General features: G+C 39.5%; 3 protein-coding genes across 3 annotated transcripts; 2 read left to right on the forward strand and 1 right to left on the reverse strand.

Annotated features, from left to right (window-relative positions):
- The first annotated feature begins 1,249 nt into the window (after positions 1–1,249).
- Positions 1,250–15,874, forward strand: LOC139877447 (mediator of RNA polymerase II transcription subunit 21-like). The gene is made up of 4 exons (XM_071864880.1): positions 1,250–1,658; positions 3,816–3,893; positions 14,582–14,633; positions 15,613–15,874. The coding sequence occupies exons 1-4, from the start codon at positions 1,350–1,352 to the stop codon at positions 15,687–15,689; spliced, it is 516 nt and encodes a 171-aa protein (XP_071720981.1). The 5' UTR covers positions 1,250–1,349; the 3' UTR covers positions 15,690–15,874.
- Positions 5,908–7,165, forward strand: LOC139877178 (uncharacterized). The gene is made up of 3 exons (XM_071864590.1): positions 5,908–6,166; positions 6,237–6,736; positions 6,893–7,165. The coding sequence occupies exons 1-3, from the start codon at positions 5,908–5,910 to the stop codon at positions 7,163–7,165; spliced, it is 1,032 nt and encodes a 343-aa protein (XP_071720691.1).
- Positions 15,875–16,226: 352 nt separating the features above from the next.
- LOC139877288 (polyadenylate-binding protein RBP45-like) lies at positions 16,227–21,312 on the reverse strand. The gene is made up of 7 exons (XM_071864694.1): positions 20,977–21,312; positions 19,900–20,374; positions 18,205–18,260; positions 17,998–18,128; positions 17,538–17,634; positions 16,780–16,956; positions 16,227–16,575 (listed from the first exon to the last, which is right to left on the reverse strand). Exons 1-7 carry the CDS (start codon positions 21,277–21,279, stop codon positions 16,573–16,575), a joined length of 1,242 nt encoding a protein of 413 aa, XP_071720795.1. The 5' UTR covers positions 21,280–21,312; the 3' UTR covers positions 16,227–16,572.
- Positions 21,313–26,297: the final 4,985 nt, after the last annotated feature.

Below are 26,297 nucleotides of genomic sequence, written 5' to 3' on the forward strand. Positions count from 1 at the left end.
AATACGGTGAGTGCGTCGGTGTTAGAGTAGCGACGATGGTGGATGAGGATACGGTAGCGGTGGCGGTGTTGGTGGTAGCAACGGCGGCGATAGCAGCAACTCCGATGCAAACACGCAATTGAAAATCTAGCAACTGAAGAACCCGAAAAATCAGATGAAGAAGGGTCTAGGGTTTTTTGTTTGTGTGAAAGATATGGAGACAGAAAGGGAATAAGTTGAAGACATGAGTGAAGATGTGCGGTTGGTGGAAGTGTACACTCTACCTCCCGGTTAGGGATGGAAGTATACCAAAGTTGTACGCTTTTTTCTTTTTTTTTTTTAATTAAAGCTTCATGGGAAAGCATAAGGAAATGACCAAAATGCCCGCGTAAATAGTAAGTTTCGACCAATCAAAAGTCACCATTTACTATGGCTAATAGATAGTGTATAATGAAACTAGTATTTTATAAGGGCTACAGAAAAATGGTGCCCCTTATTCGTATGGTGCCCTGGGCAAGCACGACCTTGCTAATATTCGTATGATGCCCATAAGCAAGCACCGCCTTGCTAACTAATTACATCAACGAAATACAAAATACCACAACCAAACAATGAACTAAACTATATAAATCAAATATTGTTGTTAATTAGAGTTTCGAATTCGGATTTCTGAGAGTAGTGTAATCACTTTCAGATCAAAGTATTTCGATGGTACTATCGAAATCTCTAATCGGATACAACTCAGAATTATTGAACAAAGAATATGTGTTTGTATATATGAATTTGATTAAATGTACCAGACTAAATAACCAAAAACGGGAGTTCCATAACTGCCGAATGGAAGTTCTATCTATAACTGCCGAATGGCAGTTTCATAACTGCTAAAAATGTTCAAATCCGGGTTTTTTATTTTGGGTCAAACCGGTTCAAAATCGAATTTTAACACATTTTTAATAAAGCGATGTTAACCCAAATAAATCCAAGCTGACCTGGCAGCTCGACCCCAGCCAAGGGCTCTACCCTTGTACCCTGCCAGGGGTTGCCACCCCTTGGACCCCGCCATCAAGGGCGCTGACCCCGAACCCCCGTCATAATCAAGATAAGTTCAAACAAGTGTGCACTTCACATTTTCCGAACTTATTCGATATTTATCAAGATTATTTTGATTAACAAATTAATCTCATTACACTCCAATCGTACCGGTGACTCAAATCACCAACAAATATAACCAATTACAAACAATTACAACAAAAAACTACAACAGAAGCAGATCACTTGTTAACTGTGATCAATCAAAGGTTTTCTTAAGTTTTAATTCCCCACAATTTTCTCAAACCCATAAACCCGAACTCAACAAATTCTTCCAAATAATGGATATAATATCACAATTACAAGAACAAGTGAACACAATAGCAGCAATTGCTTTCAATACGTTTGGTACATTACAAAGAGACGCACCTCCTGTTCGTCTCTCTACCAATTACCCTGAACCCCCTTCATCTGCTGCACCTAACACCGCCGTTGCACCATCGCCCGCCACCGCCGCCGCCACCGCCGCTGCTACTAATGCCACGACTACTGCCAGTACTAACCCCACCACTGAAGAAGTACCCAATACAAATAATATCTCTGAAACACCAAAGATTTTGAGTGCTGAACTTGTTAAAGCTGCCAAACAGGTGCCTTTTTATATTAGGGTTTTATCAAGATTCAATTTTTATGTTAATTTAGTTATTGGGTTTGTTATTAGAGAATAAAGATTAATGGGCCAGTTAATTTCAACAAAAAAGCAAACCTTTTTAGCCAATTTTTTGCTACTTTCATCTTTTTTAAGCAGAAGACAACTTTTTGGATCTACTGTGTTTTCAAGGGTTAGATGTTGTGTCAATTTAGTCATTATGCAGGGTTTATGGATCAATTGATTTAGTGAAACAAAATCATTTTTCTTAAGCTATGAATATGTGATCTTACTTTACTTTAATTTGAATTTATAATAAACATTCTTTACCTTACTATCCAAGTTTGATTATTTTGAAAATTTTCCTTTAATTGTTTGAAATTTAAATTCAAGTGCATCAACCTAACGCTCCATAGTAGTTAGTACTTCTTATAATCTCTACAATAATCAGTTTAGAGTGCATCCAAACACCCCCTTTTAGTATCCCTTGAAATGTGTTTGGATGAAACTAGCTGGAGCTGGAGCTTATAGGCTAGAGCTGGGCTGGAGCTTATTTTTAAAGCTGGTAACTGGAGCTTATTATTTTTTATAAGTGTTTGGTAAACTAGCTGGAGCTTATTTTTTAGTTCATAAGCTCTATTTTTTTTCATAAGCTACTAGAAGTTTAAGGCCTGTTTACTTTTTTTCTATTAAGTTCCTGCATGGATAATGATAGCAGTATGGATATAGATAGCAGTATGTAGTAATCTCAAAAGCTATAATGTTGTTTACTTTTTGTGCTGAATGAATGAACTGAATGGTTAAAATGACTAATTTACCCCTAAATATAAATTGTAAGATATAAATAAATTAAACAGTCCTTTAAGAAACATCATCTTAGAAATTGGAATCACGATTAAATACTTCGTAACTAATTACCGAATATAATAGTAATAATACTCCACTTTAAAATAAAATATAAAATATATAAATAAAAAAAGAAACGAAAGTATTTTTTATTATTTTTATTTCATCAAAAAATGTTACAAACTGAAGATGCAGTTGCTGAAAATACACATATCATCAAACCCCATGAAATCAAGAACATACATATCATCAAAGTCCATGAAGTTAGAACCCAACCGACTCACAAGTTTCCATACCATATCATACGGAGTAAAATTTTGATTCGCAATCTTATATTAACAAATTGAAAAAAATAAAACTTCATGATACGTACACAAAGAAATTGTTCATAGGTTCAACAACGACGAATTTGAGATGAGATTTTTTATTTGGGTTTATGAGATGAAGTTTATGAGATGATTTCAATGACATATAGATGTGGATTTATGAGATGGGTTTTCAATTTCGGGGTGGATTTGATTTTGGGTGCTTTTGATTTGGAGATGGGTGTTTGTAGGAGAGAGGGCATAACAGTAACAATTTTGGTTATATGGGGAGGACACCACTTTTTTAGCTTACCAATAATCTTTCAATATAGCATGTCATTTAGCATTAAGTCAAAAAGTAAACACCATTGTTGGTGACCGAATAAGGAGGCCACTCAATCCAGCCCAATAAGTCAAAAAGAAACAGCCCCTTAGTGTTGCACCAATAAGGTGTCTAATTAAACACCATGTGAGTATCATATATTTGTATTTGCACATGTATTTGTGTGCAGTTCTATATACGTCATTCGTCTATGAAATTTTCTTCATTCTGTGACCTTTACTTAATGTAATGGGACCCGCAAAATAAATAGGTTAAGTAACTGGAACAGATAGGACCTACTAGAAGTAATTTTTATACTTTCTCAAATCCCATTGCCGTCTTTGAAATAAAAAGTAATAATTTTCTCTGTAGATTTTGTCTTGCCTAAAGTTTTATACTCATTTACTCCGTTTAGGGGTGTTAACGAGTCAAGCACTTAACGAGCTATTCGAGTTCGAGCTTGTTTATCCCGAATTCGAACCTCATAATAATCAAAATTGTTCGGTCAGCTTCACGAGCCGAGCTTATAAACATTAATATTCGGCTCGACTCGATCGACAACTCGTTCATTTCTTCTAAATCGGACGGGTAATCGAGTCGAACGAGATAAACGAGCCGAGCCCTTATTTTCTGATATTCGATTCGACTCAGTTCGTTAACACCCCTAACTGCATTACATGTGTAGTTTGATGCATTGGTAGCTGCCCTTCCGTTATCTGAAGGAGGTGAGGAAGCTCAGCTGAGTAGAATTGCAGAACTTCAGGTATGATTCTTACCCCTGCCAACAGTCTAAACAAAAAACATGATACCGTAAATGTTGGCCTGGCATAAATTGAACCATTAAAAGTTGTACTACGAAACTGAGTTGTAAACTAGTAATTGTTGTATGGACTCTAAATATATTATATGTTACCAAGTAATAATTAATTACAACAGAATAATAATCCGAGAGGAATCAATATTGATCGTCATTTATGATCATGCATATTTTAACCGTGGGGTTTAATATGCCTGCTCAATACATAAGGAGAGGCTTAGGGATCTTAGAACGTGGCTCTCCGGTCCGGCTACCGTGAATAACCCTGGCCGACATGATGATGTCGGCGGGGTGGCCAAGTGATTAAGTCCACCTCTGATAACGGTCGTCGATCAAGAGGCCCCAAATAAGGTCGTAGGTACTAGCTTACGAAAGACTAACCTGTTAACCTTGAAGAGATGCTGAATGATGCTGTTTTGCGTAATGTATCTCGTGTGTGATAGTTACGTAATATGCCGTGTCTGGTAAATGATGATTAGGGTTGTATTTATAGGCAAACCCTAATTCTAGAACCGTCCCAGATCACGCTAATCTCATCCATAACTGACTCCCCCGAATCACGGATATAATTATGGAAAAGATATTTACTTGACAGCTAAGCAACCGCCGTACCGGGAACAAAGGAATCAGATACAATCCGCGTACCTCATACCGCACACAAGCACACGCATACGCATACTATTAAGCGCCCGCATGCATATGAGGTGCGCATGCGGGTTGCGGTATCATTATGTCCCCCCAGTTTGATGTTATATGGCGCGAGGCGTATGATATCAAACTATTAAGCGAAAGAAAAAACAAGAAAACGGCTAGCATTTAATATTCCGCGTGCGCCTCGATGCCATTAAATGCCTGTCACAATCGCAGAAGCCCATTCGGCGGACATGACATAAAGTGACAGTGTGTCAGGCGCGTGCCAACCACGCGCGTACATGTAATCATACCCAACTGGCATCCACGCGCATAAATAAAGTGCTGGCCGTCGATTGCGTAACACGTGTACAGCCACGATCACACTACTCCATCCCATGACTCCCAATCTTCCCTATAAATACCCCATTTTGCAGCTCATTTCCACTTTCCTGCTTCAAGCTTCCTCGTTACGCTGCCAATTTGAATTCCGATCAAAAATCAAACATTCCGGCCACCATTTAAAGGTTAGTATTCATCCGATTACTCCTAGAAAATGACTAAAGCTAACGAGACGTATGTAGATAGCGTAGAGTCTGTTATAGAGCAGAAGCACATAGATTACTTAGTGAAACAGTATCCTCCCTTAGCCAAGTACAATCCGGTGCCACCCCTACCCCATCAGCGTGCTCACGAGCCACCGGAGAAGAAAGTGGCCATCTATGAACATGCGTTCAAGCATGGTAACTTTAGGGTTCCTCCCTCTGACTTCTTCTTAGGCGTATTAGATCACTTCAGAGTGGGATTAGGGCAACTACACCCGTATGCCATAGGCAAAATAGTTCTGTTTGAAATGTGGTGCGCCGCAATCGACAGGGTACCGTTGGTTAAAGTTTTCTGTCATCTATACCGCCTAGCCAATCACCACAAATCCTGGTTCACCTTCTTCGCCCGACAAAATTTCACCAAAACCCCAAAGTCGAATGCGGGTAACTGGAAAGAAACTTTCTTTTTCATTGACCACTGTAGTTGGTACCGCTTTTCCGCAAACGCTTATATGGTGCGAGAAAGTGGAAAAGGATGTGAACAAAACCCCGGTCCTTGATGACGAGGAAACAAAGCTGTTAGCGGAGTGCGCTAACGCACAGCTGGTGCACCGGTCATACGGGAACGTGATGTTGCGGCTAGGGAAGATATCCGCACACTGGCCATGGGAGGATGTGCGTCCATCCATAGTCGGACCGGATGGAAAGGGTAGGAATAGTATAATCACGTACTAACAACAGTTTGCTATTTATGTGTTCTAACGCATGCGTGCATGTTTGCAGAGATGAAGATGAAGAGAGTACTGACTGCGGAGGAGATTGCGGGCATCGCCTTCCGCAAACAGAATGTGAACCAGCCGTTAGAGCAGAAGGAGACTGGCGAGAATGCACCTGCCACCTCCGGCAATAAGCGCAAGGCCGCCGAAGCCTCCCAATCCCAACAGAAGAAGAAGAAACTCACTCCCAAACAGAGGGAGGACAAGCGGAACGATAACTTCGTTCCCATCGAACCCCGTTCTGCGGATCTACCTCCCCCATCCTCTGGTAAGAGTTCAGCTTTCGCGCATACCGCACATTGAAGTTTGCATTTATATAACCACTTATTAACACGCAGGGCATGCGGAAGAAACTCATCACACCCCACCGCGGGTCAATCCGGACCTCGAAGCTACTGCCGAGTCAAAGGATAAGACGATACACCTGGACTCCGAGTCCACACCAACCCCGCCACACGGTAGCTTCCGATTGGCAAACCTGGCGCAGCTCACCCAGACATCGGCGGAAAACGCCGCAGAGCAGTCCGCCTTCCTCCAACAAATCTTCCCGGCTGAGTTCCGCAACCAACTAGCCGCACTGCCTTTTAATCAGGCGCTCAACGCCTTCGTCCAAAACGGCCTTGTCTTTTTTGGCATGGTTGCAGATCAAGCCCGCCGTTCGACTAACTTGTATCAAGTGGCCTTGCGGAAAGAAACAGAGCTAGGGCTGCTGCAAGCGGGGGTTGATCAGGTGAAGAAAGACAGGGACGCCGCAGAAGAAGCGCGCAAGGCGGTGGAGTTAACCGCGGCGGAAACCAAAACTGCACTGATTGAGGAGAGAAAGAAAAACCGCGAGCTGGTTGGTGCGGTTGACCAGTCCAAGGGGGAGGCGGAGCGTCTGCGGGTGGAGCTGGAAAGGGTGACGAGGGAAAGGGATGACGCGGTAACCAACCGCGAGCTGGCAGAGGCGGATCTGGCGAAGCTGCGCACTGCACTCCCCACCATTGCGCAAAAGGTGATGGATTCTGGGCCAGTTACCGATGAGTTCAATGCCTATGTTGACGCGGTGAAAGACCACGAAGTCAACAAGGCAGTCTTAGAGGTGATTCAAGCCTGCAGCCTCACACCACCGTACCCTGACGCTGTGCAGAAGAAATTGAAGGAGGGTACGGCTGCGGCATTGCTGGAAGCGGAGAATGCTACCACCACCATTCCTATCCCTCTAATCGATGCGTTTGCGGCGGACCCAAACATGCCGATTGATGGGTTTCTCAAGGAAGATTTTTAGTTTGTGTTTGTGATGGTTTGCGCCGTAAGTCCTATGCTTAGGCAGGCAATTGTAAATGTATTTTTGAGCCCTAAGTCCCGTGTCGGGCAGGTATTTGAAACAATTACCACTTATGTAATAACGTAATTCAATGTATATGTATCTTACTGTTATGCATGCGTAGTTTGTTTTTTTATATATCGCGAATCAAAACAAAAGGTGAACCGCATGCCCATGCGCATAGTTAACCAAAACTCATGCGTATGCGGGTAATACTGCGTAAAATAAACCAATACTTTAACAATTACCCTTTAATAATTTAGACTCGAAAGCTACTGCGTTATCGCTTTGTCATGTACTAGAGGTGCACTATAGCTGTATGGTAAGCAACGCAACTAAAAACAAGCCAATGTTTTTATGCTTTGAGTTCCTCAAGCAAACCAATGCGAGAGTAATTACGCACAAGCAAACCAATGCTTGTAATTTTTTAAGTCGACTTTGCAGCCATCTAGTCTGCGTGGCGCTTGGCTAGGGGAAAACCAATTCCCTTTGCCTGCCGTTAGCGTCTAGCCTTGTAACCAAACAGGCTTCTGCCGCACGGGGGCTAGAGGACACCCCTTAAGTAGGCAGGAACCGCATACAAAAAAGATTTAAACAACAAAAGTATGCGCGAGTAAATATTTAATTGGCATTAATCACAATTACAACCGCGACACATCCAAACGGACGGGAAATACTTAGAAAAAATAATGTGCTACAATAAACTGGAGTGATCAGATCCACCTAGCTACATATAACATTTTTTCAATAACGTCGCATGCCAAGTGTGTTTCACAGGTTTTCCATCTAATGTCTCGAGATGGTACGCCCCGGTATTGTTTGCCTTCGCTACCCTGTATGGACCTTCCCAACGGGGGCCCAGTTTTCCAGTATCCTCCGCATGACTTGCGTCGTTCTGACGCCAAACCAAGTCACCGCACTTGTAAGAGCGCGAACGCACACGCTGATTATAGTACTTTGCAATTTTTTGCTTGTTATTTGCTTCGTTGACAGCCGCAGAGAGTCTGCGCTCTTCCAGCAAATTAAGATTTTCCCGCAAAGCTTCAGAGTTATTTTGCTCATCAAAATTTTGTATGCGGAACGTTGGTACCCCAATTTCTGCGGGTACAACAGCTTCTGATCCATAGACCAAACTGAACGGGGTCTCACCAGTGCTTGCTTTGGGTGTTGTTCTATGCGCCCATAAAACCTTCGGTAGTTCATCCACCCAACCAACGCGACCATGACCCAACCTAGCTTTGATTCCAGCTACTATATCCCGGTTGGTGACTTCGCACTGGCCATTCGCCTGCGGATGCGCAACAGATGTAAAAGTTTGCTTAATATTAAGCTCCGCGCACCAGCTGCGAAAAGGGTCACCCGCGAACTGCGTACCGTTATCGCTAACAATTTCGTTTGGTATACCAAATCGACAGACGATGTCTTCCCATACAAAATTTCGCACCCTTTTTCCTGAGATTGCTGCCAGCGGTCTCGCTTCGACCCACTTTGTGAAATAGTCGATTGCAACAATCAAGAATTTGATGTTTCCTGCGTGTGCAGAATGTGCGTAAGGTACTGATGTGAGTAACACGTTTAGAAAATAAATGATAAAATTACCTCGGCCTTTTGGGAATGGTCCGACTATGTCGATTGCCCATTTGCAGAATGGCCACGGTGAGGAGACTGGTATCATCGGATGCGCAGGTGCTCTGCTAATAGGTGCATGTATTTGGCATGATTCACATTGCTTAACTATGCGCGCAGTATCCGCGTACATGGTGGGCCAATAATATCCTAGCCGCATTATTTTTGACACAATGGACCTGTGCCCCGAATGGAGTGCGCATGCACCTTCATGCACCTCGCGTACAACTTCCTCTGCCTCTTTCGGGCCAATGCACCTTAAGTGCGGTCCCAAATAATTCTTTCGATATAGGACGTCACCCTCAAGGGCATACAGCGGTGCCTTAACGCGGACTTTCTTTGCATCAGCGGAATCCGCAGGAAATGTGCCATCCCGCAGAAAAGCCACAATGGGCGTCATCCATGTTGAGCTTGATTCCTCAACTGGTGCCACTAAAGGCATCATAACAATGGATTTCGCATTGAGTTCTTCTATTAGAACTTTCTTCCCCATATGATCAAAAGCCAAGGCAGCCAGTTTGCTTAGCGCATCCGCTTTCTTATTTTGCCCCCGCATTACGTGGGAGATTTGAAAAGCTTCAAACTGGTCAGCGAGGTTGTGAACAAGCGATAGATATTGCTGCATGGCTATGTCATGCGCTTCGAAATCTCCGCTGACTTGACTGCATACTAGCTTTGAATCCACATAAGCGTGCAAAATTTTAACATTTAACTTATGCGCAATGCGCATACCTGCTAACAGAGCCTCATACTCTGCTTCGTTGTTTGTAACAGCAAAATTAAACCGCAGTGCGTATGTATGCTCTTCGCCATCTGGGCCTGTTAAAATTACACCCGCACCTGCACCAGATGCGCTGCACGCACCATCGGTGTACAATTCCCATGGTGACAAAGTTGGTGCAGGTGGATCCTGATGTTCTGCTGATGCCTCGACATCCGCAGGTAATTCTGCTAGGTAATCAGCAAGTATTTGACCCTTAACCGCACTGCGCGAAGAGAAATTTATTTCATGTTCACCTAATTCAACTGCCCACTTAGCCATTCGGCCAGAAATCTCAGGCTTGTATAACACCTGAAAGAAAAATGATTGCGTTAGTCAATGCGGTAACCCCGGTCATTGCCGCAAAGTAGGTGTTTACCAACCTGTTTGATTGGTTGATCAGTTAGAACCACGATTGGATGTGCTTGAAAATATCGGCGCAAACGCCGCGCCGTATGGACCAGCGCATATACAAGCTTTTCTATTGGTGAGTAGTTTACTTCGCTTGATGTCAGCGTCTTGCTTACGAAGTAGACCGGCATTTGCGTCTGAGAAAAACCTCAGTCGTTAAATTTCTGCGATATAAATAAAGCATGTAAATTAATGGATTACCTTTCCGCGATCCGCGATGAGGACTGAGCTGACAGCTTCCTTCGATGCCGCGAGGTACAGCGTTAGCGTTTCTCCTGATACTGGCGCAGTAAGTGTTGGTAATTCTGCAAGCACCTTTTTCATCTCCTGAAAGGCTGATTCTGCTTCCTGAGTCCATACGAAGTCTTTTTTCTTCAAACAATTTTTCAAAGTATTGAAGAATGGTAACTGTCGTTCTGCGGCTTTCGACAGAAATCGCGTGATAGCCGCAAGCTTCCCCGTTAGACTCTGCACATCTTTCTTTGTCTTCGGAGATGGCAAATTATCAATGGCTTCAATCTTTTTGGGATTGGCCTTGATACCCCGCGCTGTCACCACATGACCTAAAAACTTGCCTTCCTCTTCCCCAAAACTACATTTAAGCGGGTTAAGCTTCATGTTGATCCTGCGCAGAGATGCAAACGTTTCTAGGATGTCCGTGAGCATGTCTTCTTCGGTGTTACTTTTAATTACCAAGTCGTCGACGTACGCTTCAAGATTTCTACCGATTTGGTGCTTGAATGCTGCGTCAATTACACGGTGATAGGTCGCGCCAGCATTCTTTAAACCGAAAGGCATCTTCGTGTAACAATAAATACCCTGCGGCGTATGAAAAGCAGTCTTGTCCTCATCTTCCGCAGCCATTAAGATTTGGTGATAACCCTTGTATGCGTCCAGAAAACACTTGTACCTAAATCCCGATAGTGATTCTACCTTCCAGTCTATCTCCGGGAGAGGGTAATTGTCCTTAGGACATGCCTTATTAATGTCCTTGAAATCAACGCACATTCGCCAGTTACCGTCAGCCTTTTTTACTAACACAGGATTTGCAACCCATGTCTGATAACGCACTTCCCGCAGAATGCTTGCTTTGACAAGGTTGTCCACCTCTGCGCACAACCAATCACTGCGGTCTAGAGCCATATGCCGCTTCTTTTGCCTAACGGGTGTCAATGATGGATTAACATTTAACTTATGTTCCGCAATATCACGCGGAACCCCAGTCATGTCTGACTCACGCCACGCGAAAACATCTACGTTTGCGGACAAAATTCCATGCAATTTGGCCTTTGTTTCGGCTGACAAGCCTGCGCCAATTTTAATTCGCTTATCCGGATGCAAGCGATTTGCTATGACTGCACAATTTGCCAGTTGTTCTCCCACGCTAGGAGTGCTTATAGGCGCAACTGAGCCACACAACTCGGTTGTTTGATGTGACGCAACCGTGGCAACGCCCCCTACTGTGGGAAACTTGATCAAACCATGCACTACCGATGGTATGATGTTGAAACGCCGTATGAAGTTTCTCCCTAGCAGTGCGTTATATCGTGAAGTTGAACGAACCACATAAAAATCGACCAATTCATGCCTGATCATCTGCGGGTTCCTGTCATCCGCAAGCTCTACCATTAATTCTATTCGGCCTAGCGGCCACGAGTTTTCTCCGGAAAACCCTGATAGCGTAATATCAGGCTGGCGTAACTGCGCTTTGACTTCTGCCGGAAGGAAACGATAACAATGCTCATACATAATATCGACACCGCTGCCAGTGTCAACATGCATGCGCTTAACCTGGATTCCGCAATCAGGGATGCGACACTTGATGATAATGGGCTCATTAATGGAATCAATTGACATTACAGGAGGGAAAGTGATTGGGAGAAGCTCCCAATCTTGGTGATCATTGTACTTTCTCCGCTGGCTGATTTTCTCTGCGTCAACCATGTTAATGGTTAAGTCGGCATTTTTCGCTTTGTCAACTTTCTGCCACGCGAAAGTCTTAGACTTCGAAGCCTCTTCTGCGACCTTTCCCTTGTCCTTTTTAGGTGGTTTTAGATGATCCAATTTGCCCGCGCGAAGCGCCTCCAGAACCCGTTCCATCAAGTTTTTACACCGATTGGTGTCGTGACCATAATCGTCATGAAATTCACAATACTTTGTTTTGTCCCGCTTACCAAATTCCGTAAGCGGAGTTGGGACCGCAAAGGTCGCGCACACCGGTTCGGTTGCCAAAATTTCTTTTGGCGTTTTGGTCAAACTTTTAAGCAGCGCATAGTTCTGATTATTGATGCCGCGCTGATTATTGTTTCGATAATTGCCACTTGATTTCCCTTTATCATTCCTGATGGGACCACCGCTAGGATACCTTCCACGAGAGTTGTTACCACGATTTTGATCGCGCGAACGATCATCATCGTCCTTCCTCTCGTTGCGTGAGCTAGCTGTTGGAATGTCATTATATTCGCCACTCCGCATATAGTCGTGGCATTCATTAAGCGCCTCAGCATAAGTTGTTGGGACTGTATGGCGCAGACGCCTTACCAGTGTTGGATGACGTTCTGAGTTTATACCATGTATGAGTCCGGAAATTTGTTGCTCTGGTTTGAGATCTGGTATACGCAGGCACTCATTAGTATACCTTGTGAGAAATTCGCCCAAAGATTCCTTGGACTTCTGCACGATGTCATGGCATTCAATGTGAGTGCGCTTGCGTGGTCTCTGATTCTGATATTGCAGCAAAAACTTTGTCCGCAGATCCATAAACCCGGCAATACTACCTGCCGGCAACTTATTAAACCACTCACGAGCAATACCCTGTAGTGTCATAGGAAATATCTGACACGCAACCGGATCCACCCAGCCTTGAGTGCGCATTGCGCCTTCGAAACGCTGTAAAAAATCATCTGGATCGGTCAGGCCATTGTAAGTACCCAACGTGCTAGGTATCTTTGGTGCTGATGGAAACGGGTATGCGGATATATGCGGAGGAAACTTGTCAAAGGTAGTCGGTAGCTCGAAGGGTGGTTTAACAGGATCCCCTTTCAAGTTTGCAAAGAAACGCTTCATCATGTCCTGAACAAAGTCAGGTTGTGAAAATAAGTGAACCATATCAGGAGGTGCGGCCTGCATGAATTGACTTGCAAGATTTGCCTGCCCTTGAACATTTTGCCAAGGTTGACCCTGCGTATGCGGATATAACCAAGGCTGCTGCGTTGGAAAAGAGGGATAACTTGAAGACGCAGAGTACACATGTGGCTGTAAAGGAAGCGAAACCTGTGGCGCAGATATCTGCGAAACTTGAGGATACACACTTAAAAGCCCAACTGTATGCGCTGTGCTTTGCTGCTGCGCTGTTATCGGCGCCCAATGAGAGTTTGCATCTGGGATGACACCAAATCCCCAACTATTAAGTAACGTCTGCGCATCCGCAGGAGTTAAAAATTGTGAAACTGGGCGCGGTGGTTGCCAAGGTTGCAACGGTGTAAATGACGAATTCTGCTGAATGCTCTGCGTATGCAGAGGTATTGAAACAGTGGTACTGTAAATAGGTACCTGGCCGCAGCAAACCACATGCGGCCCCGTTGTTCCACCGCTAGTGCCTGCAAAGATGACCCTTGGATCCACTGACGAAAAGTCCAGCCGCGTGGTTGTGACTGGTGAATTTGCTCTTGGCGGTGTAACCCCGTCTGAATATATCGGCTTGTACCTCTGAAAGGGTTCGCCGGATATAGGTGGAGGGTATATCGTGTGCCCCGCCTGAATAGCGGCCCCCGTAGTCATAACCGGTGTATGTTGACTACCAGACGGTGCGTTCTGAACATCTGTTTGGGTATGTTCCGATGATTCCTCGGAAGTCATGATACTATTAAAGAAAAAATTCAAAAATTTTGTAAATAACGAGTCATACAATTCAAAACCTTAAAAGAAAAAGCAAATAAATAGTCTTGAATTAATTCGACTCTCAATGAAAGCACCACTTGATCATGCATATTTTAACCGTGGGGTTTAATATGCCTGCTCAATACATAAGGAGGGGCTTAAGGATCTTAGAACGTGGCTCTCCGGTCCGGCTACCGTGAATAACCCTGGCCGACATGATGATGTCGGCGGGGTGGCCAAGTGATTAAGTCCACCTCTGATAACGGTCGTCGATCAAGAGGCCCCAAATAAGGTCGTAGGTACTAGCTTACGAAAGACTAACCTGTTAACCTTGAAGAGATGCTGAATGATGCTGTTTTGCGTAATGTATCTCGTGTGTGATAGTTACGTAATATGCCGTGTCTGGTAAATGATGATTAGGGTTGTATTTATAGGCAAACCCTAATTCTAGAACCGTCCCAGATCACGCTAATCTCATCCATAACTGACTCCCCCGAATCACGGATATAATTATGGAAAAGATATTTACTTGACAGCTAAGCAACCGCCGTACCGGGAACAAAGGAATCAGATACAATCCGCATACCTCATACCGCACACAAGCACACGCATACGCATACTATTAAGCGCCCGCATGCATATGAGGTGCGCATGCGGGTTGCGGTATCATTAATTTAACTTATAATGAACTTTGTGTGTAGGCTGAAAATGATCTTGTTGGTCAAGAACTTCAAAAGCAACTTGAGGCTGCAGGTAAATCGATTCTCTGCATTTTTCTACATCTATGGTTTGGATTCTGTCTATTTTTTCTCTTTTGACAATTACGTGGTTGGTCCTTGTGGTTTAACCCACATTACGCGAGTGGTCCTTGTACTTTTTTTGACGTGGTTGGTCACTTTAGTTTGCACAAGTTACACTAGTAATCTGGGATAAACCACATAGACCAACCACCTAATTTTATCTTCTCTTTTTGCACACGATTCCGTGTGGATATTCTTAGTGTACTCCCTTGGCTCACACTTTGTCTTTAAAAATCGGAAGGTCCATCTTTAAGTTAAAGGTTCTTTTAAGTTTTTATGTTTTGTTTATTTATTTATTTATTTATTATTATTATTATTATTATTATTATTATTATTATTATTATTATTATTATTATTATTATTATTATTATTATTATTATTATTATTATTATTATTATTATTATTATTATTATTATTATTATTATTATTATTATTATTATTATTATTATTATTATTATTATTATTATTATTATTATTATTATTATTATTATTATTATTATTATTATTATTATTATTATTATTATTATTATTATTATTATTATTATTATTATTATTATTATTATTATTATTATTATTATTATTATTATTATTATTATTATTATTATTATTATTATTATTATTATTATTATTATTATTATTATTATTATTATTATTATTATTATTATTATTATTATTATTATTATTATTATTATTATTATTATTATTATTATTATTATTATTATTATTATTATTATTATTATTATTATTATTATTATTATTATTATTATTATTATTATTATTATTATTATTATTATTATTATTATTATTATTATTATTATTATTATTATTATTATTATTATTATTATTATTATTATTATTATTATTATTATTATTATTTTGTAAAGTGGTTCTTTTGGTTTTGTGGTCTAACGGGTTGACATATTATTGTTCAGAGAATGAACTAAAACAAGTGCAGGCATTGTTCAATGAAGCTGCGGATAACTGTCTCAACTTGAAGAAACCAGACTAAATGTAGACACCAAAGATAATATCTAATTAGGTGAACAGTTAATTATTAATTATTTGAATAAAAGTGTTTGAATTCTCATTTTTCTGATTGAAATCTTTGTTTAGGCGAAGAATGAAGTTCAGCTCATATTATATTCATTCATGAAGTGTCTGGTTTTATTTACAAATTACATTATAGTTGACGAAGCGTTTTAAGTGATTGAATTTGCACTTGACTTTCATTTCGTTTGGTTTGATTGGATCTAAAGTTCTCTTTTCGTTAGAGAACATAACCCGACACCTCTTGTTTGTGCATTCAAAAAACTTCGGCTTGCCCATAAAGCTACTTAAAAGTTCACTATATGTTCTATAAAAAACGAGTTAACGAAACTTACCGCAAACTGTAGAGTTCGGTTTTCCAAGTTAAGCGTAATAGAAAATATTATAATCCTTATAGTAAAGTACACACCATAAAACTATGATATGTAGTTATGCGCTAAGTGGGAACAAAGCAAGATCTTCAAGTTTGTTAAACTGCAAGGTGATGCCAGATTAGTTTTAAAATCAGATTTTAAGACTATTAAGACGTGCGCTTCCAACGAGTTTAGATAATAGATCCTAATAGCCAATTCAAACTTAAATGGGTTCAGCCACAAACGCGAAAACAAATAATTGTTGAAATCGAAAAGAGGTGTTAAAATCGGAAGACCTCGAAATGGTTACAAAGACATCCAAAAGCAAATTCAAACGAAAAAACAACTGCGTAGAGGAGTTGACAACAACAATAATGTGGTAGCAACTCCACTACTTGAGCGATCCTTCTTCTTTTGCTTACATCAAGTCGCCTCTGCCTTCCAGTTTCAAGCATTTCCAACCAAACATGAATTCAAGGCACACATACATGCTCACTGCACATCAAATTATATGAACTCGTTACAAATTATTTTAGCAGAACAATGTAACACTTTCCACATATAAACGGAATGTTTGATTTTATTTTAGATTGAAGAAGTGATTAAAGAATGTTTTTGAAAAAAACAACTTCCGTGATCATGTTACAACAGAAAATCAAATTCCTAGAAATAATATAATGTCAGTATTTGATATTTTACCTGATGCTGCTGCTGCGGTTGTGGTTGCTGTTGAACTTGAGGGTAACCACCATATCCAGGATAGCCTCCATAATACATAGCAGGATCTTGTGCAACTGGAGTATAACCATAAGTCTCGTATCCCTGTCCATACCCATAGTATCCAGCACCGTTGTATTGACTTTGGTCAACCTGAGGCTGAAAGATCTAAGATTTTAGTCTAACGTGGCTTCTTAGATTAACATGCAGTTAATTTGGGTTTAGATTTGTCCTTCAAAACGTCAAATATGTTGATTTAAAGAAAATGCTGACGAAATGCAAACAAACCAAATAAACCCACGGGCTTCTGGCCTAGCAATATCAAGGGAACTCATCAATCTAATCTTGTGGCTGTGAGTTCGAGTCCCATCGTGGACAAAAAGGGTGTGTCGTGTGTCGTGTGTGTGTGTGTTTGTTGTTCCCAAAAAAAAGAGGAAAGTATAAAACTACCTGAACCCTTCCCAGATTCTGTGAACCTAAATTATTATGTGTTCTGGGACCTATTTTTAAGGCGTCTACTTTAATAATTCAAGCACGATGTACTTTTAACCTAAGTAATCAACCGTTCATAAAAGCCTAGTACACGATATTAGTCGAAACTTGAATCATTGTATTTTAGCATTTAATAGACCAATGTTCGGAGTATCATACCCAGTGAATGAGGGAATCCCAGTTCACCCAAATCTTAATCTTAATAACCATTAATTAACATCCACTTGGTAAAAAATGCTTAAACAAACCTGTTTATTCGAAGGACTACGACCCCATGACAGGCGTACAGTTTGCCCACCTATAACAGTTCCCTGTAACATTCTCAGTGCTTCTTCAGCACAGCTTCTGCACATTCATGACATAAACCACGCATTTAGAGATATATTCTCAGTTTAACTCGTAAGAAACAAATCCGATAAGTGACAAAAAGGCAGGTACTGAAATGGGTAAAGGTGATTTCGGGTCAACACATGTAAATTTTGTCAGGACAAAACAAGCCGTATGTGGTTACCCATGCACAATGCTTTGCGCAAAATATAATTAAATGTATTTAACTATTTCAATACTCAAGTTTAGGAATAAAATTACTCGAGATTTTAGGCAGCTAAGAAAATATTAATCGACTATGAACAACTTTGTGCTAGTTCAGCGTGTTTTATTTTTTGTTACTTTAAACAGGTCAAATTAGTACCCAAAAAATACACATACCTATCAGCAAACTGGACAAAACCACACCGCTTGCCCACAGGAATCTTCACATGGACTAACTGTCCGTATTGGCTGAATACTTGCTTAAGGTGGTCATCTGAAATATTAGGATCCAAACCACCAACAAACACCTGCAATCAAATTTTTCGAATACTTAGTAAACTTAGTTTTAAAATGTAATGTCTGTAATGAGAACAAATTACTAACAGTAGTATTATTTGGATCCTCATCATTCTGTGTTCCTTGAGTATTCTGGTATGATGCTGCAAATAAAGAAAATTTGAACAGAGTTACAAATATATGCAAGTGATTTTAGTTCCATTTTAATGTCTGATATTGACAGTTGAAGTCAAGATGTAATCACATAACTCAAATAAAAAACAGAGGTTACACAGGACCAATAAACTACAATTACAAGCCTTCAAGATATTAATGCAAAAGCACTACCCAGATTATAACAGAATGTGGAAATATAACGTAAATCTTAGAATCAACAGCAATTAGCAAGAACACACATTTGTCGCTAAAATATTCACATGCCAGGCATTAAATTTTGTCGTTCGTTTTCATGTAGCTAACCACGGTTGGAAAAGTCTCAAGACGGAGACGAGTCTTGGAACGACTAGTCGTGGATTCAGGGACCTAGTCAGACGCTGACCAACGTTATTATCTGCCAGCTTTTTTTCTTCAAGATCATTAAAAAGTCACCGAAATCATGAAATGATCACCATTGTAGCCAGCTAATCGAAGTCAATTCCATCACATTGTTCTACAAGTTGTAAAAAACCTCACCACTATCACAGTGAGATTCTGTTTGCCAAAACCTTTAGGCATGTACTTGTACACTTTAAACCTTACAAGAAAATACTTGCGCGACAGTATTCAACACTACTAGAGTGTAAAGACTTAAAAGGTGTCTCGAGCGCTAAAAAGTTTCTGTTTTGAACATAAACCCATAGATTCAAAAATCCCACAATCTTTTCTACTCGTCGATTAAGTCGGTTAAATCTCACTTGATAAGTATATATAATGATCATGGCTTATCACAAGACCAAGATAAAAAATTATTATTTAGTGATGCTGAAACAACTCCAAGCTCCATAGAACATAAACGAAGATTCCAAACTAGTAATAGTGTTCACGAAAGGATAGTAAGGATAACAAGATCAGGATTACAATAAACTTGTAATGTAAGCTCTAAACTGATAAAGATGGTTAAAAAATGGTACGATAACACTAAACATTAAGTAAAATGACAAAAACAACGTAAATAAAGCTTGAACAGGAAAAAGAACCAAGTAACAACTATAAATATAAAAAGAGACATAACCAGAAACTAAAGCGGAGAAAATAGTGGTAAAAAAAATGAATGACAGGAAAGTATAACTTGACTGGAAGGAAAAAACAGTATTAAAAGACTTGAAAGAAAATTAATCTAAAACTGTCGCCTTGAAAAACTGAAATAAACGAAAAAGGGTAATTTAATGGCTCAAAATTTAATACTGACCTAAACAAGGCCACCCTTTAAAGGGGAAACTATTTCTGCTGAAATCGGCGCCAGGCCATTACATGATAAAGCCCCTTGATGCCCTGCTTTGAGACAACATTAGTTCTAATAAGTTTTTCAAGTTCAATACATGATGAGAATTTAATGGCCAAAATTGCTCAAAGCACGCGAAGGAAATAACTCTGCAAGCTCTTGAATATCTTCGAAATTCAAATGCAACACTAATGAATTAAACTTAAGAAGCCTAATTAACAAAGCCAGACGAGATGCTTCTAGCAATTAATAGTTAAATAACACATAAAATATCCCACAACCAAACCACAAAATGGATATTAGCATATGCATATGTTATATGTTATCTCAACAATTAAAATTCAAAATAAAGTTAGAGATACCTTTTGGGTACTGTTGTCCACTAGCAATATTTTTGTTAGCAGCTGGCCCAATACGCATAGGTCTGGTTGAGCATAATCTTCCATTCATTTCAGTCATAGCATGTAATTGTTCAGTCTCATCTCCAAACTTAACAAATCCATAACCTTTTGTGCGTCCAGTAATTCGGTCAGTTACAACTTTTGCACTCTTCACAGATGGGTAAACAGCTCTAAATGTCTCCTGTAATGTATAATCTGTAACATCCGCCGCTAAATCCCCAACAAAAATGGTAAAATCCGGACCACTATCAGCACGTTTTTCACCACCACCAAAAGAAGCCCAGTTCAGCCTAAAGTTCTGCTCAACGTTAGGCATAAGAGTACCGTTATACGTCTGCAAATGCCTTTCTGCAGCAGCACGGCTAGCAAACTCAATAAAACCATAACTTTCAGATTGTCCCGTTTGCTTGTTTCTGATAACTTTTGCAGATATCACCTGCAAACATTCATAATTCATAACACCATTAATACATTTACCAATTTTAAACGTAACCTTGATAAGAAGGTTCAACAAACACATTAAACTTAGTAGTATCCAAACAATCACACTTCACACATTTCATTTAATACATAATCATAACTAAAGAAATATATTCACAAAATCCTTATCTTCTTATTTTAAAAATGAAAAGTATCAATCTTGTAATATTAATTAACAAAAGTTAACACACAACCCAAATAGCATAATATTTGGTCTGAAGATCTGCAGACATGACCATGTCTGTAAAGAAGATGTGGTCTAAATGTCTGTATAACCAAGAAGATGTGGTCTAAATGTCTGTATGACCCATGTTTGTTTTTAATTCTGTCTACGGCACTTAGAAGCATATTTCTATGTGTGCGAGGGTGCAGACATAATAAGACATTATTTTATCTTATGTCTTCTGAAAAACAAACTGTCTACGGAACAAATGTCTGCGAGCGCGAAGACATAATAAGATCTAAGATCTGCAGACAGAAAAACAAACTACACCTAAGACATATACGCATATTCATACAAATTTAAATAATTAATTAAAAAATAAAATTGATGTATACCTCGCCAGATTGGGCAAAGCAGCTAACGAGATACTGTTCATCCATCCAATACTGTAAATCACCGATCCAGAGTGTACGGATCTCATCGGCCGTAGCTGGTTGATGAGGCGCACCGCCAGCGGACGGTGGTACAGCGTACGGTGGAACGACGGCCGGTACTGCGGCAGCCGGTGGTGGTTGATTGTAGGTGTACATCTGCTGCGGTTGTTGGAATTGTTGTTGTGGCGGCGGAGGCTGTTGTTGATTCATCATCATCCATTGTTGGTACCGTTGATCCATTACCGCCGGTGTCGCTGGTTGCATACCGAAACCCTAGAATCAGAGACAGATAGATACAGAAGGAGATTGGGGATTTGAGGATGTAACTTTGGAGTATTTATAATTTTTAAGCCCTTTTGTTTTGTGGTTTTTTCATTTTTTACCCTTCTAGCTTTCTCAAATAGGAGATGATATTTCCAACATTAAATTTACTTCTTCCATCAAAATTATCTAAACTACCCTTAATGAATGTATTACACAAAACTTGTAAAAAAATTTATAATAATTTATTAAGGGGTGTTTTAGGAAATAAACATCAAAATATGGTGGAAGAAGTAAATTTGATGTTGGCAATATCATCTCCCTTCTCAAATACGAGTACTTATCAAGTTCGTTACACAAAGTGTCTTTTTTTAATATAACATCCGTTATAACAAAGATTTATGAGAGGTTAACAATACCCCAGAAGTTGATGATATAGGTTTTTACCAGTGGGGTTAGCAAAAATATGGTCTTTGTCAGATGCTAGCACGTTGTAGTTTATGAGCATATCAACCACCATATGACTGGATATCTGGAGCAGACGTGTAAGAAGGCATGACCATTATGAGTGATGGCAAAACCGTAGCTTTGTACTATAGTTAGCGACATGTCTAAGAGTGTGGTGTATTAGGTAGAGAACTGATATCACACTATTGACCAATAGGTCATTGTGTCCTTATTTACTCGTTAGTCTTGATGTGTTCTCATGTGTGTATACCACTTACGACCTTACAAACTCTGTTGTGGTCTTTCGAACATCATAAGTTTTAAATATTTTGATGTCGTTTCGTACAATTTATAATTCAAATATTTGTAACAAATTCCCGCCCTCGTTGAAAAAAATTATATGGATCTGTCACCATTATATATATGATCCCGGCGCATGGGTCATCACTAATGTGGACACAATCTTCTTATGGTGCGATCAAGTGGTTACTCGAGAGTATTTATCTATCTAAGTCCGACGTGACCTCAACATGGAGGACATTATGAACGTGAACTCGTAGCCTTCCCTATGTAATATGCCATGACACCAACACATGGGTCAAGATGAGTGCTTGCGGATTGCGTAGCTCGTCAAGACAAAGGTCGAATGAATGTGTCAATAGACATCATACACATTGTAATTGTAATTGTAACATATACTAGAACATAAAAGTTACGAATAGCAGCTTCTGTTCGTTATCAGCTAACGAGCTAACGAGTGACATTTCAGTTTCAATTAAGCCTCCGGATTAAAACAAATACGGATATACTTTTTAGTGTCCTACGCAGTGACGGATCTAGGAATGTTAGTCAGTGGTATCACTGAATTAATAACCGAATTTTTTTCTACATGATGGCTTATTTTTATGGGAGTTTTTGGATCTGACAATGGCAGCTTTTACATAATCAAGTCACAAGGTTGTCTTCAGACATGTGCAAAGTGTGTAGTCGCACATGGCTCAACAAATTTGAGGGACCCATGACCTTTTAAGTTCCATATAATAGTGTACATTTATTTATTAATATATTTTTTTTTTAAATTCGCCCGCACTGCAAACAAAGATTATTAATATTAATAGCTTCTTTATTATGTATTAAATTTGTTAATAAATTTTAAGTACGTGAAGTTTTATTAATCTAATAAATTTCAAGTTTAAATTTATTTACTACTCCGTATAAGTTTAGGATAACAAACTCTTGTGAAATAAACATGCTATAATATTTAAGCATAACAAAGAGTTACATGATTTTAAATTATGAATGTGTGTTTGTATATAACGAGTTTTGTGGTTAGCCGTGTTTCGCTGCGGCTGAAGCGCGGTTGACTAATCATGAGTTGTTTTTTTCTAGTGACGTGTTACACGATATATTTATTATTGACATAATATTTCATTTGTACATAGTTCTATAGTGACGACTCGGAAATTTTCGACCAAATTTAAACTTAATCTTTATATGATTTTGACAAGATAAGCAAAGTCTGTTAATGGTGTATCCTATCGTATACACGCATAAAGGCACAATATTCGCATGAAAATAGCATCAGGAATACGGAGAACAATGGTTTTATGAAACTGTCCGTCAAGCGTTCTCCGCTGTGCAGGCTGCTTCCGTCATGCATAAGCCCTGAAGGCCGCCTAGCGCTTAAGCCCTGGACGGAGAGCGCCACATTCAGCGTAAACTTCGGATCACAAATAACATAACGTATCATCATCTGACACGTGTCCCCGAACAATCTGGTGGATCTGTCACTATAAATAGACCCCTTGGGTTGTCATTTTACACATTCAGACATTCTGACAACTTGTGAGTAGAGACTTCACCTTTCTCTCTCACATAGTACTTTCTCTCACTAGAAGTCATCCGGCCAACTGCTAAACGCTAAACTGACAACAGATTGATTAAGCCACCCCACAGATTTCCAGATCTGTGTACCGGGTCTGCAAGGATTATTTTCCAAGGGTAAAATTCAATCGGCAACACTCCCCCACCTTTAGCTAGATCACTTCTAGTATTGTGCTAACACACTAAGCCTTACCTCATAAGGAAATAGGTGTTAACATCTGTAATGTTGAGTCTCGAAAATTTTAGAACTATGTTCATATATTCAATTACCCTTTTGACTATACTCAACGATTCACGAATGTAACGACCCGTCAAAATCGCTATTGACGCGGCACGTTAATCATTGATTCCACAGTGAGGTTTTGACCTCTATATGATACGTTTTGATAAAATATTGCATTCATTAAAATAAGTGACTTTCTAAACATAGAAAGTTATAAACATGTGGGCGAGTGCTTAGGTATAAGCAAAACCCCGAAATACATAAGTCTTTAATTTACAGGTTGACATCACAGTCCAATTATTTATTACACAACGCAGTTTTATTTTGAATGCAATAAACTTTGTACAAAGCATGAGAGACTCCATGCAGGCAACAAGCACATCACAGCGGAAGCATTCTAAGGACCTGAGAATAAAACATGCTAAAAAGTCAACACGAATGTTGGTGAGTTATAGGTTTAATTGCTCGAGTCATAAACATATATACAGATAGACCACAAGATTTCATCAAAAGTTTATCAATAGATTCTACGTAACAGAGCACCCTGGTAACTAAACTTAACGCTATAGTGATAATTACCCCATTCGTTTTAATACACGCAAACCAACGTGTCATAAACTCAAATAACATACGTCCGTTAAAAGGCTAGCGCTCTAGCTCGGACGGGGATGTCAAGCCCTATGGATCCATATACAATTATTCGCGCCCACCAGTCCATATCCTATGTACTGGCAGCTACTAGTTACCAAAGCTAAGGGATTTTCGGTTTAACTCAGTGTAGAATTTAGTATGTACTTGTGTCTTATCGCGTTTAAAATAAATTGCATGTATTCTCAGCCCAAAAATATTTAAAGTATTTAAAAAGGGAGACTATAACTCACAGTTCATATTGAGACTCAATATTGTAGGCAAATTGCGTAGACGTAATGATGGTAGACGACTGTATGGTTGGCCTTGGATTCAAGAACAATACCCCGAACAATACCCAATATTTCTTTAGCTTAAAGCGGTTTGAAACCCGAATTAAAACACCCTCGTATATACTTTATATACTTTATTATTATTAAACTTAAATTATAATTATAATTATAATTATAATTATAAATATAAAAATTGATTAAAGAAAATTAAAGTGTGAAGAGTTCGTGCAGAAATCTGGCGTATTTATAATACTTTTCGATTTACTGTAGCTCATGCGATCGCATGAGTTTTCAGTGTTTTTGCCATACGATCGCATGGCCGTCTTTTCCGTTTTTGTTTTGCTAGTTCGTCGACATCAAATAGTGTTTACTGTAGCAAAATAGTGTGTACTGCAGCAAATAGTGTGCACTGTAGCAAATAGTGTTTACTGTAGCAAATCACTGTAGTAAAGTCGTTTTCACTGTAGCACTGTAGCAAATACGGTTTCACTGTAGCAAATAGTGTTTTACTGTAGCAAAGTCATTTTTACTGTAGCAAATAGTGTTTTACTGTAGGAAAGTCGTTTTTACTTGTACATATATATATATATACATACATATAATTGTTCATGAATCGTCGAGAGTAATCAAAAGTAATTGTATATATGAAATAGTTCTAAAATTTTGAGACTCAATCTAACAGACTTTGTTTAACGTTTTAAAATAATAAATCGTATAGAGAATTGGTTTAAATAAGTCAAAAATTTCCGGGTCATCACAGTACCTCCCCGTTAAAGAAAATTTCGTCCCGAAATTTTGAGTAGTACCTGTTTCATGAGCGATATCAGTAAACAAATGTGGATACTTTTGCTTCATTTGATCTTCACGTTCCCAAGTAAACTCGGGTCCTCGTCTAGCGTTCCAACGAACCCTAACTATCGGTATTTTGCTTTGTTTTAATTGTTTGACCTCACGGTCCATGATTTCAACAGGTTCTTCGACAAAATGGAGTTTATCATTAATTCGTATTTCGTCAAGAGGAATTACGACATCCTCTTCAGCTAAACATTTCTTCAAATTTGACACGTGAAATGTGTCGTGAACGCTACTAAGTTCTTGCGGTAGCTTTAATCGATAAGCAACTGTTCCAACTCTTTCTGTGATTTCAAAGGGTCCTACGTACCTAGGACTTAACTTTCCTTGTTTACCGAATCGTACTACGCCTTTCCAGGGTGACACTTTCAATATGACTTTGTCGCCCACTTGAAATTCTAGTGGTTTTTTTCTTACATCAGCATAACTCTTTTGGCGACTCATGGCCGTTTTCAATCGCTGTTGTATTTGAATGATCTTTTCGGTGGTTTCATGAATAATTTCTGGTCCAGTAAGTTGTCTTTCTCCTACTTCACTCCAATAGATAGGAGATCTGCACTTTCTACTGTAAAGTGCTTCAAATGGCGCTGCGTTGATGCTCGTATGATAGCTGTTATTGTATGAAAATTCTGCCAACGGTAAGTGTCGATCCCAACTGGTTCCAAAGTCAATCACGCATGCCCGTAACATGTCTT

This window comes from Rutidosis leptorrhynchoides, chromosome 11, assembly GCF_046630445.1.
Source record: "Rutidosis leptorrhynchoides isolate AG116_Rl617_1_P2 chromosome 11, CSIRO_AGI_Rlap_v1, whole genome shotgun sequence".
In the NCBI taxonomy this organism is placed as follows: domain Eukaryota; kingdom Viridiplantae; phylum Streptophyta; class Magnoliopsida; order Asterales; family Asteraceae; genus Rutidosis; species Rutidosis leptorrhynchoides.

Bases quoted from the DNA above. Each gene is read 5' to 3' on its own strand.
- LOC139877447 (XM_071864880.1), top strand. From the start codon at position 1,350: ATGGATATAATATCACAATTACAAGAACAAGTGAACACAATAGCAGCA. The intron at 1,659-3,815 runs GTGCCTTTTTAT...TTACATGTGTAG, and splicing joins TTGTTAAAGCTGCCAAACAG to TTTGATGCATTGGTAGCTGC. The intron at 14,634-15,612 runs GTAAATCGATTC...ATTATTGTTCAG, and splicing joins AAAGCAACTTGAGGCTGCAG to AGAATGAACTAAAACAAGTG.
- LOC139877178 (XM_071864590.1), top strand. From the start codon at position 5,908: ATGAAGATGAAGAGAGTACTGACTGCGGAGGAGATTGCGGGCATCGCC. The intron at 6,167-6,236 runs GTAAGAGTTCAG...ATTAACACGCAG, and splicing joins TCTACCTCCCCCATCCTCTG to GGCATGCGGAAGAAACTCAT. The intron at 6,737-6,892 runs GTTGGTGCGGTT...ATTGCGCAAAAG, and splicing joins GAAAGAAAAACCGCGAGCTG to GTGATGGATTCTGGGCCAGT.
- LOC139877288 (XM_071864694.1), bottom strand. From the start codon at position 21,279: ATGCAACCAGCGACACCGGCGGTAATGGATCAACGGTACCAACAATGG. The intron at 20,375-20,976 runs GTATACATCAAT...GAATGTTTGCAG, and splicing joins GCTTTGCCCAATCTGGCGAG to GTGATATCTGCAAAAGTTAT. The intron at 16,957-17,537 runs GTTTGTTTAAGC...TAGATCTTTCAG, and splicing joins GTAGTCCTTCGAATAAACAG to CCTCAGGTTGACCAAAGTCA.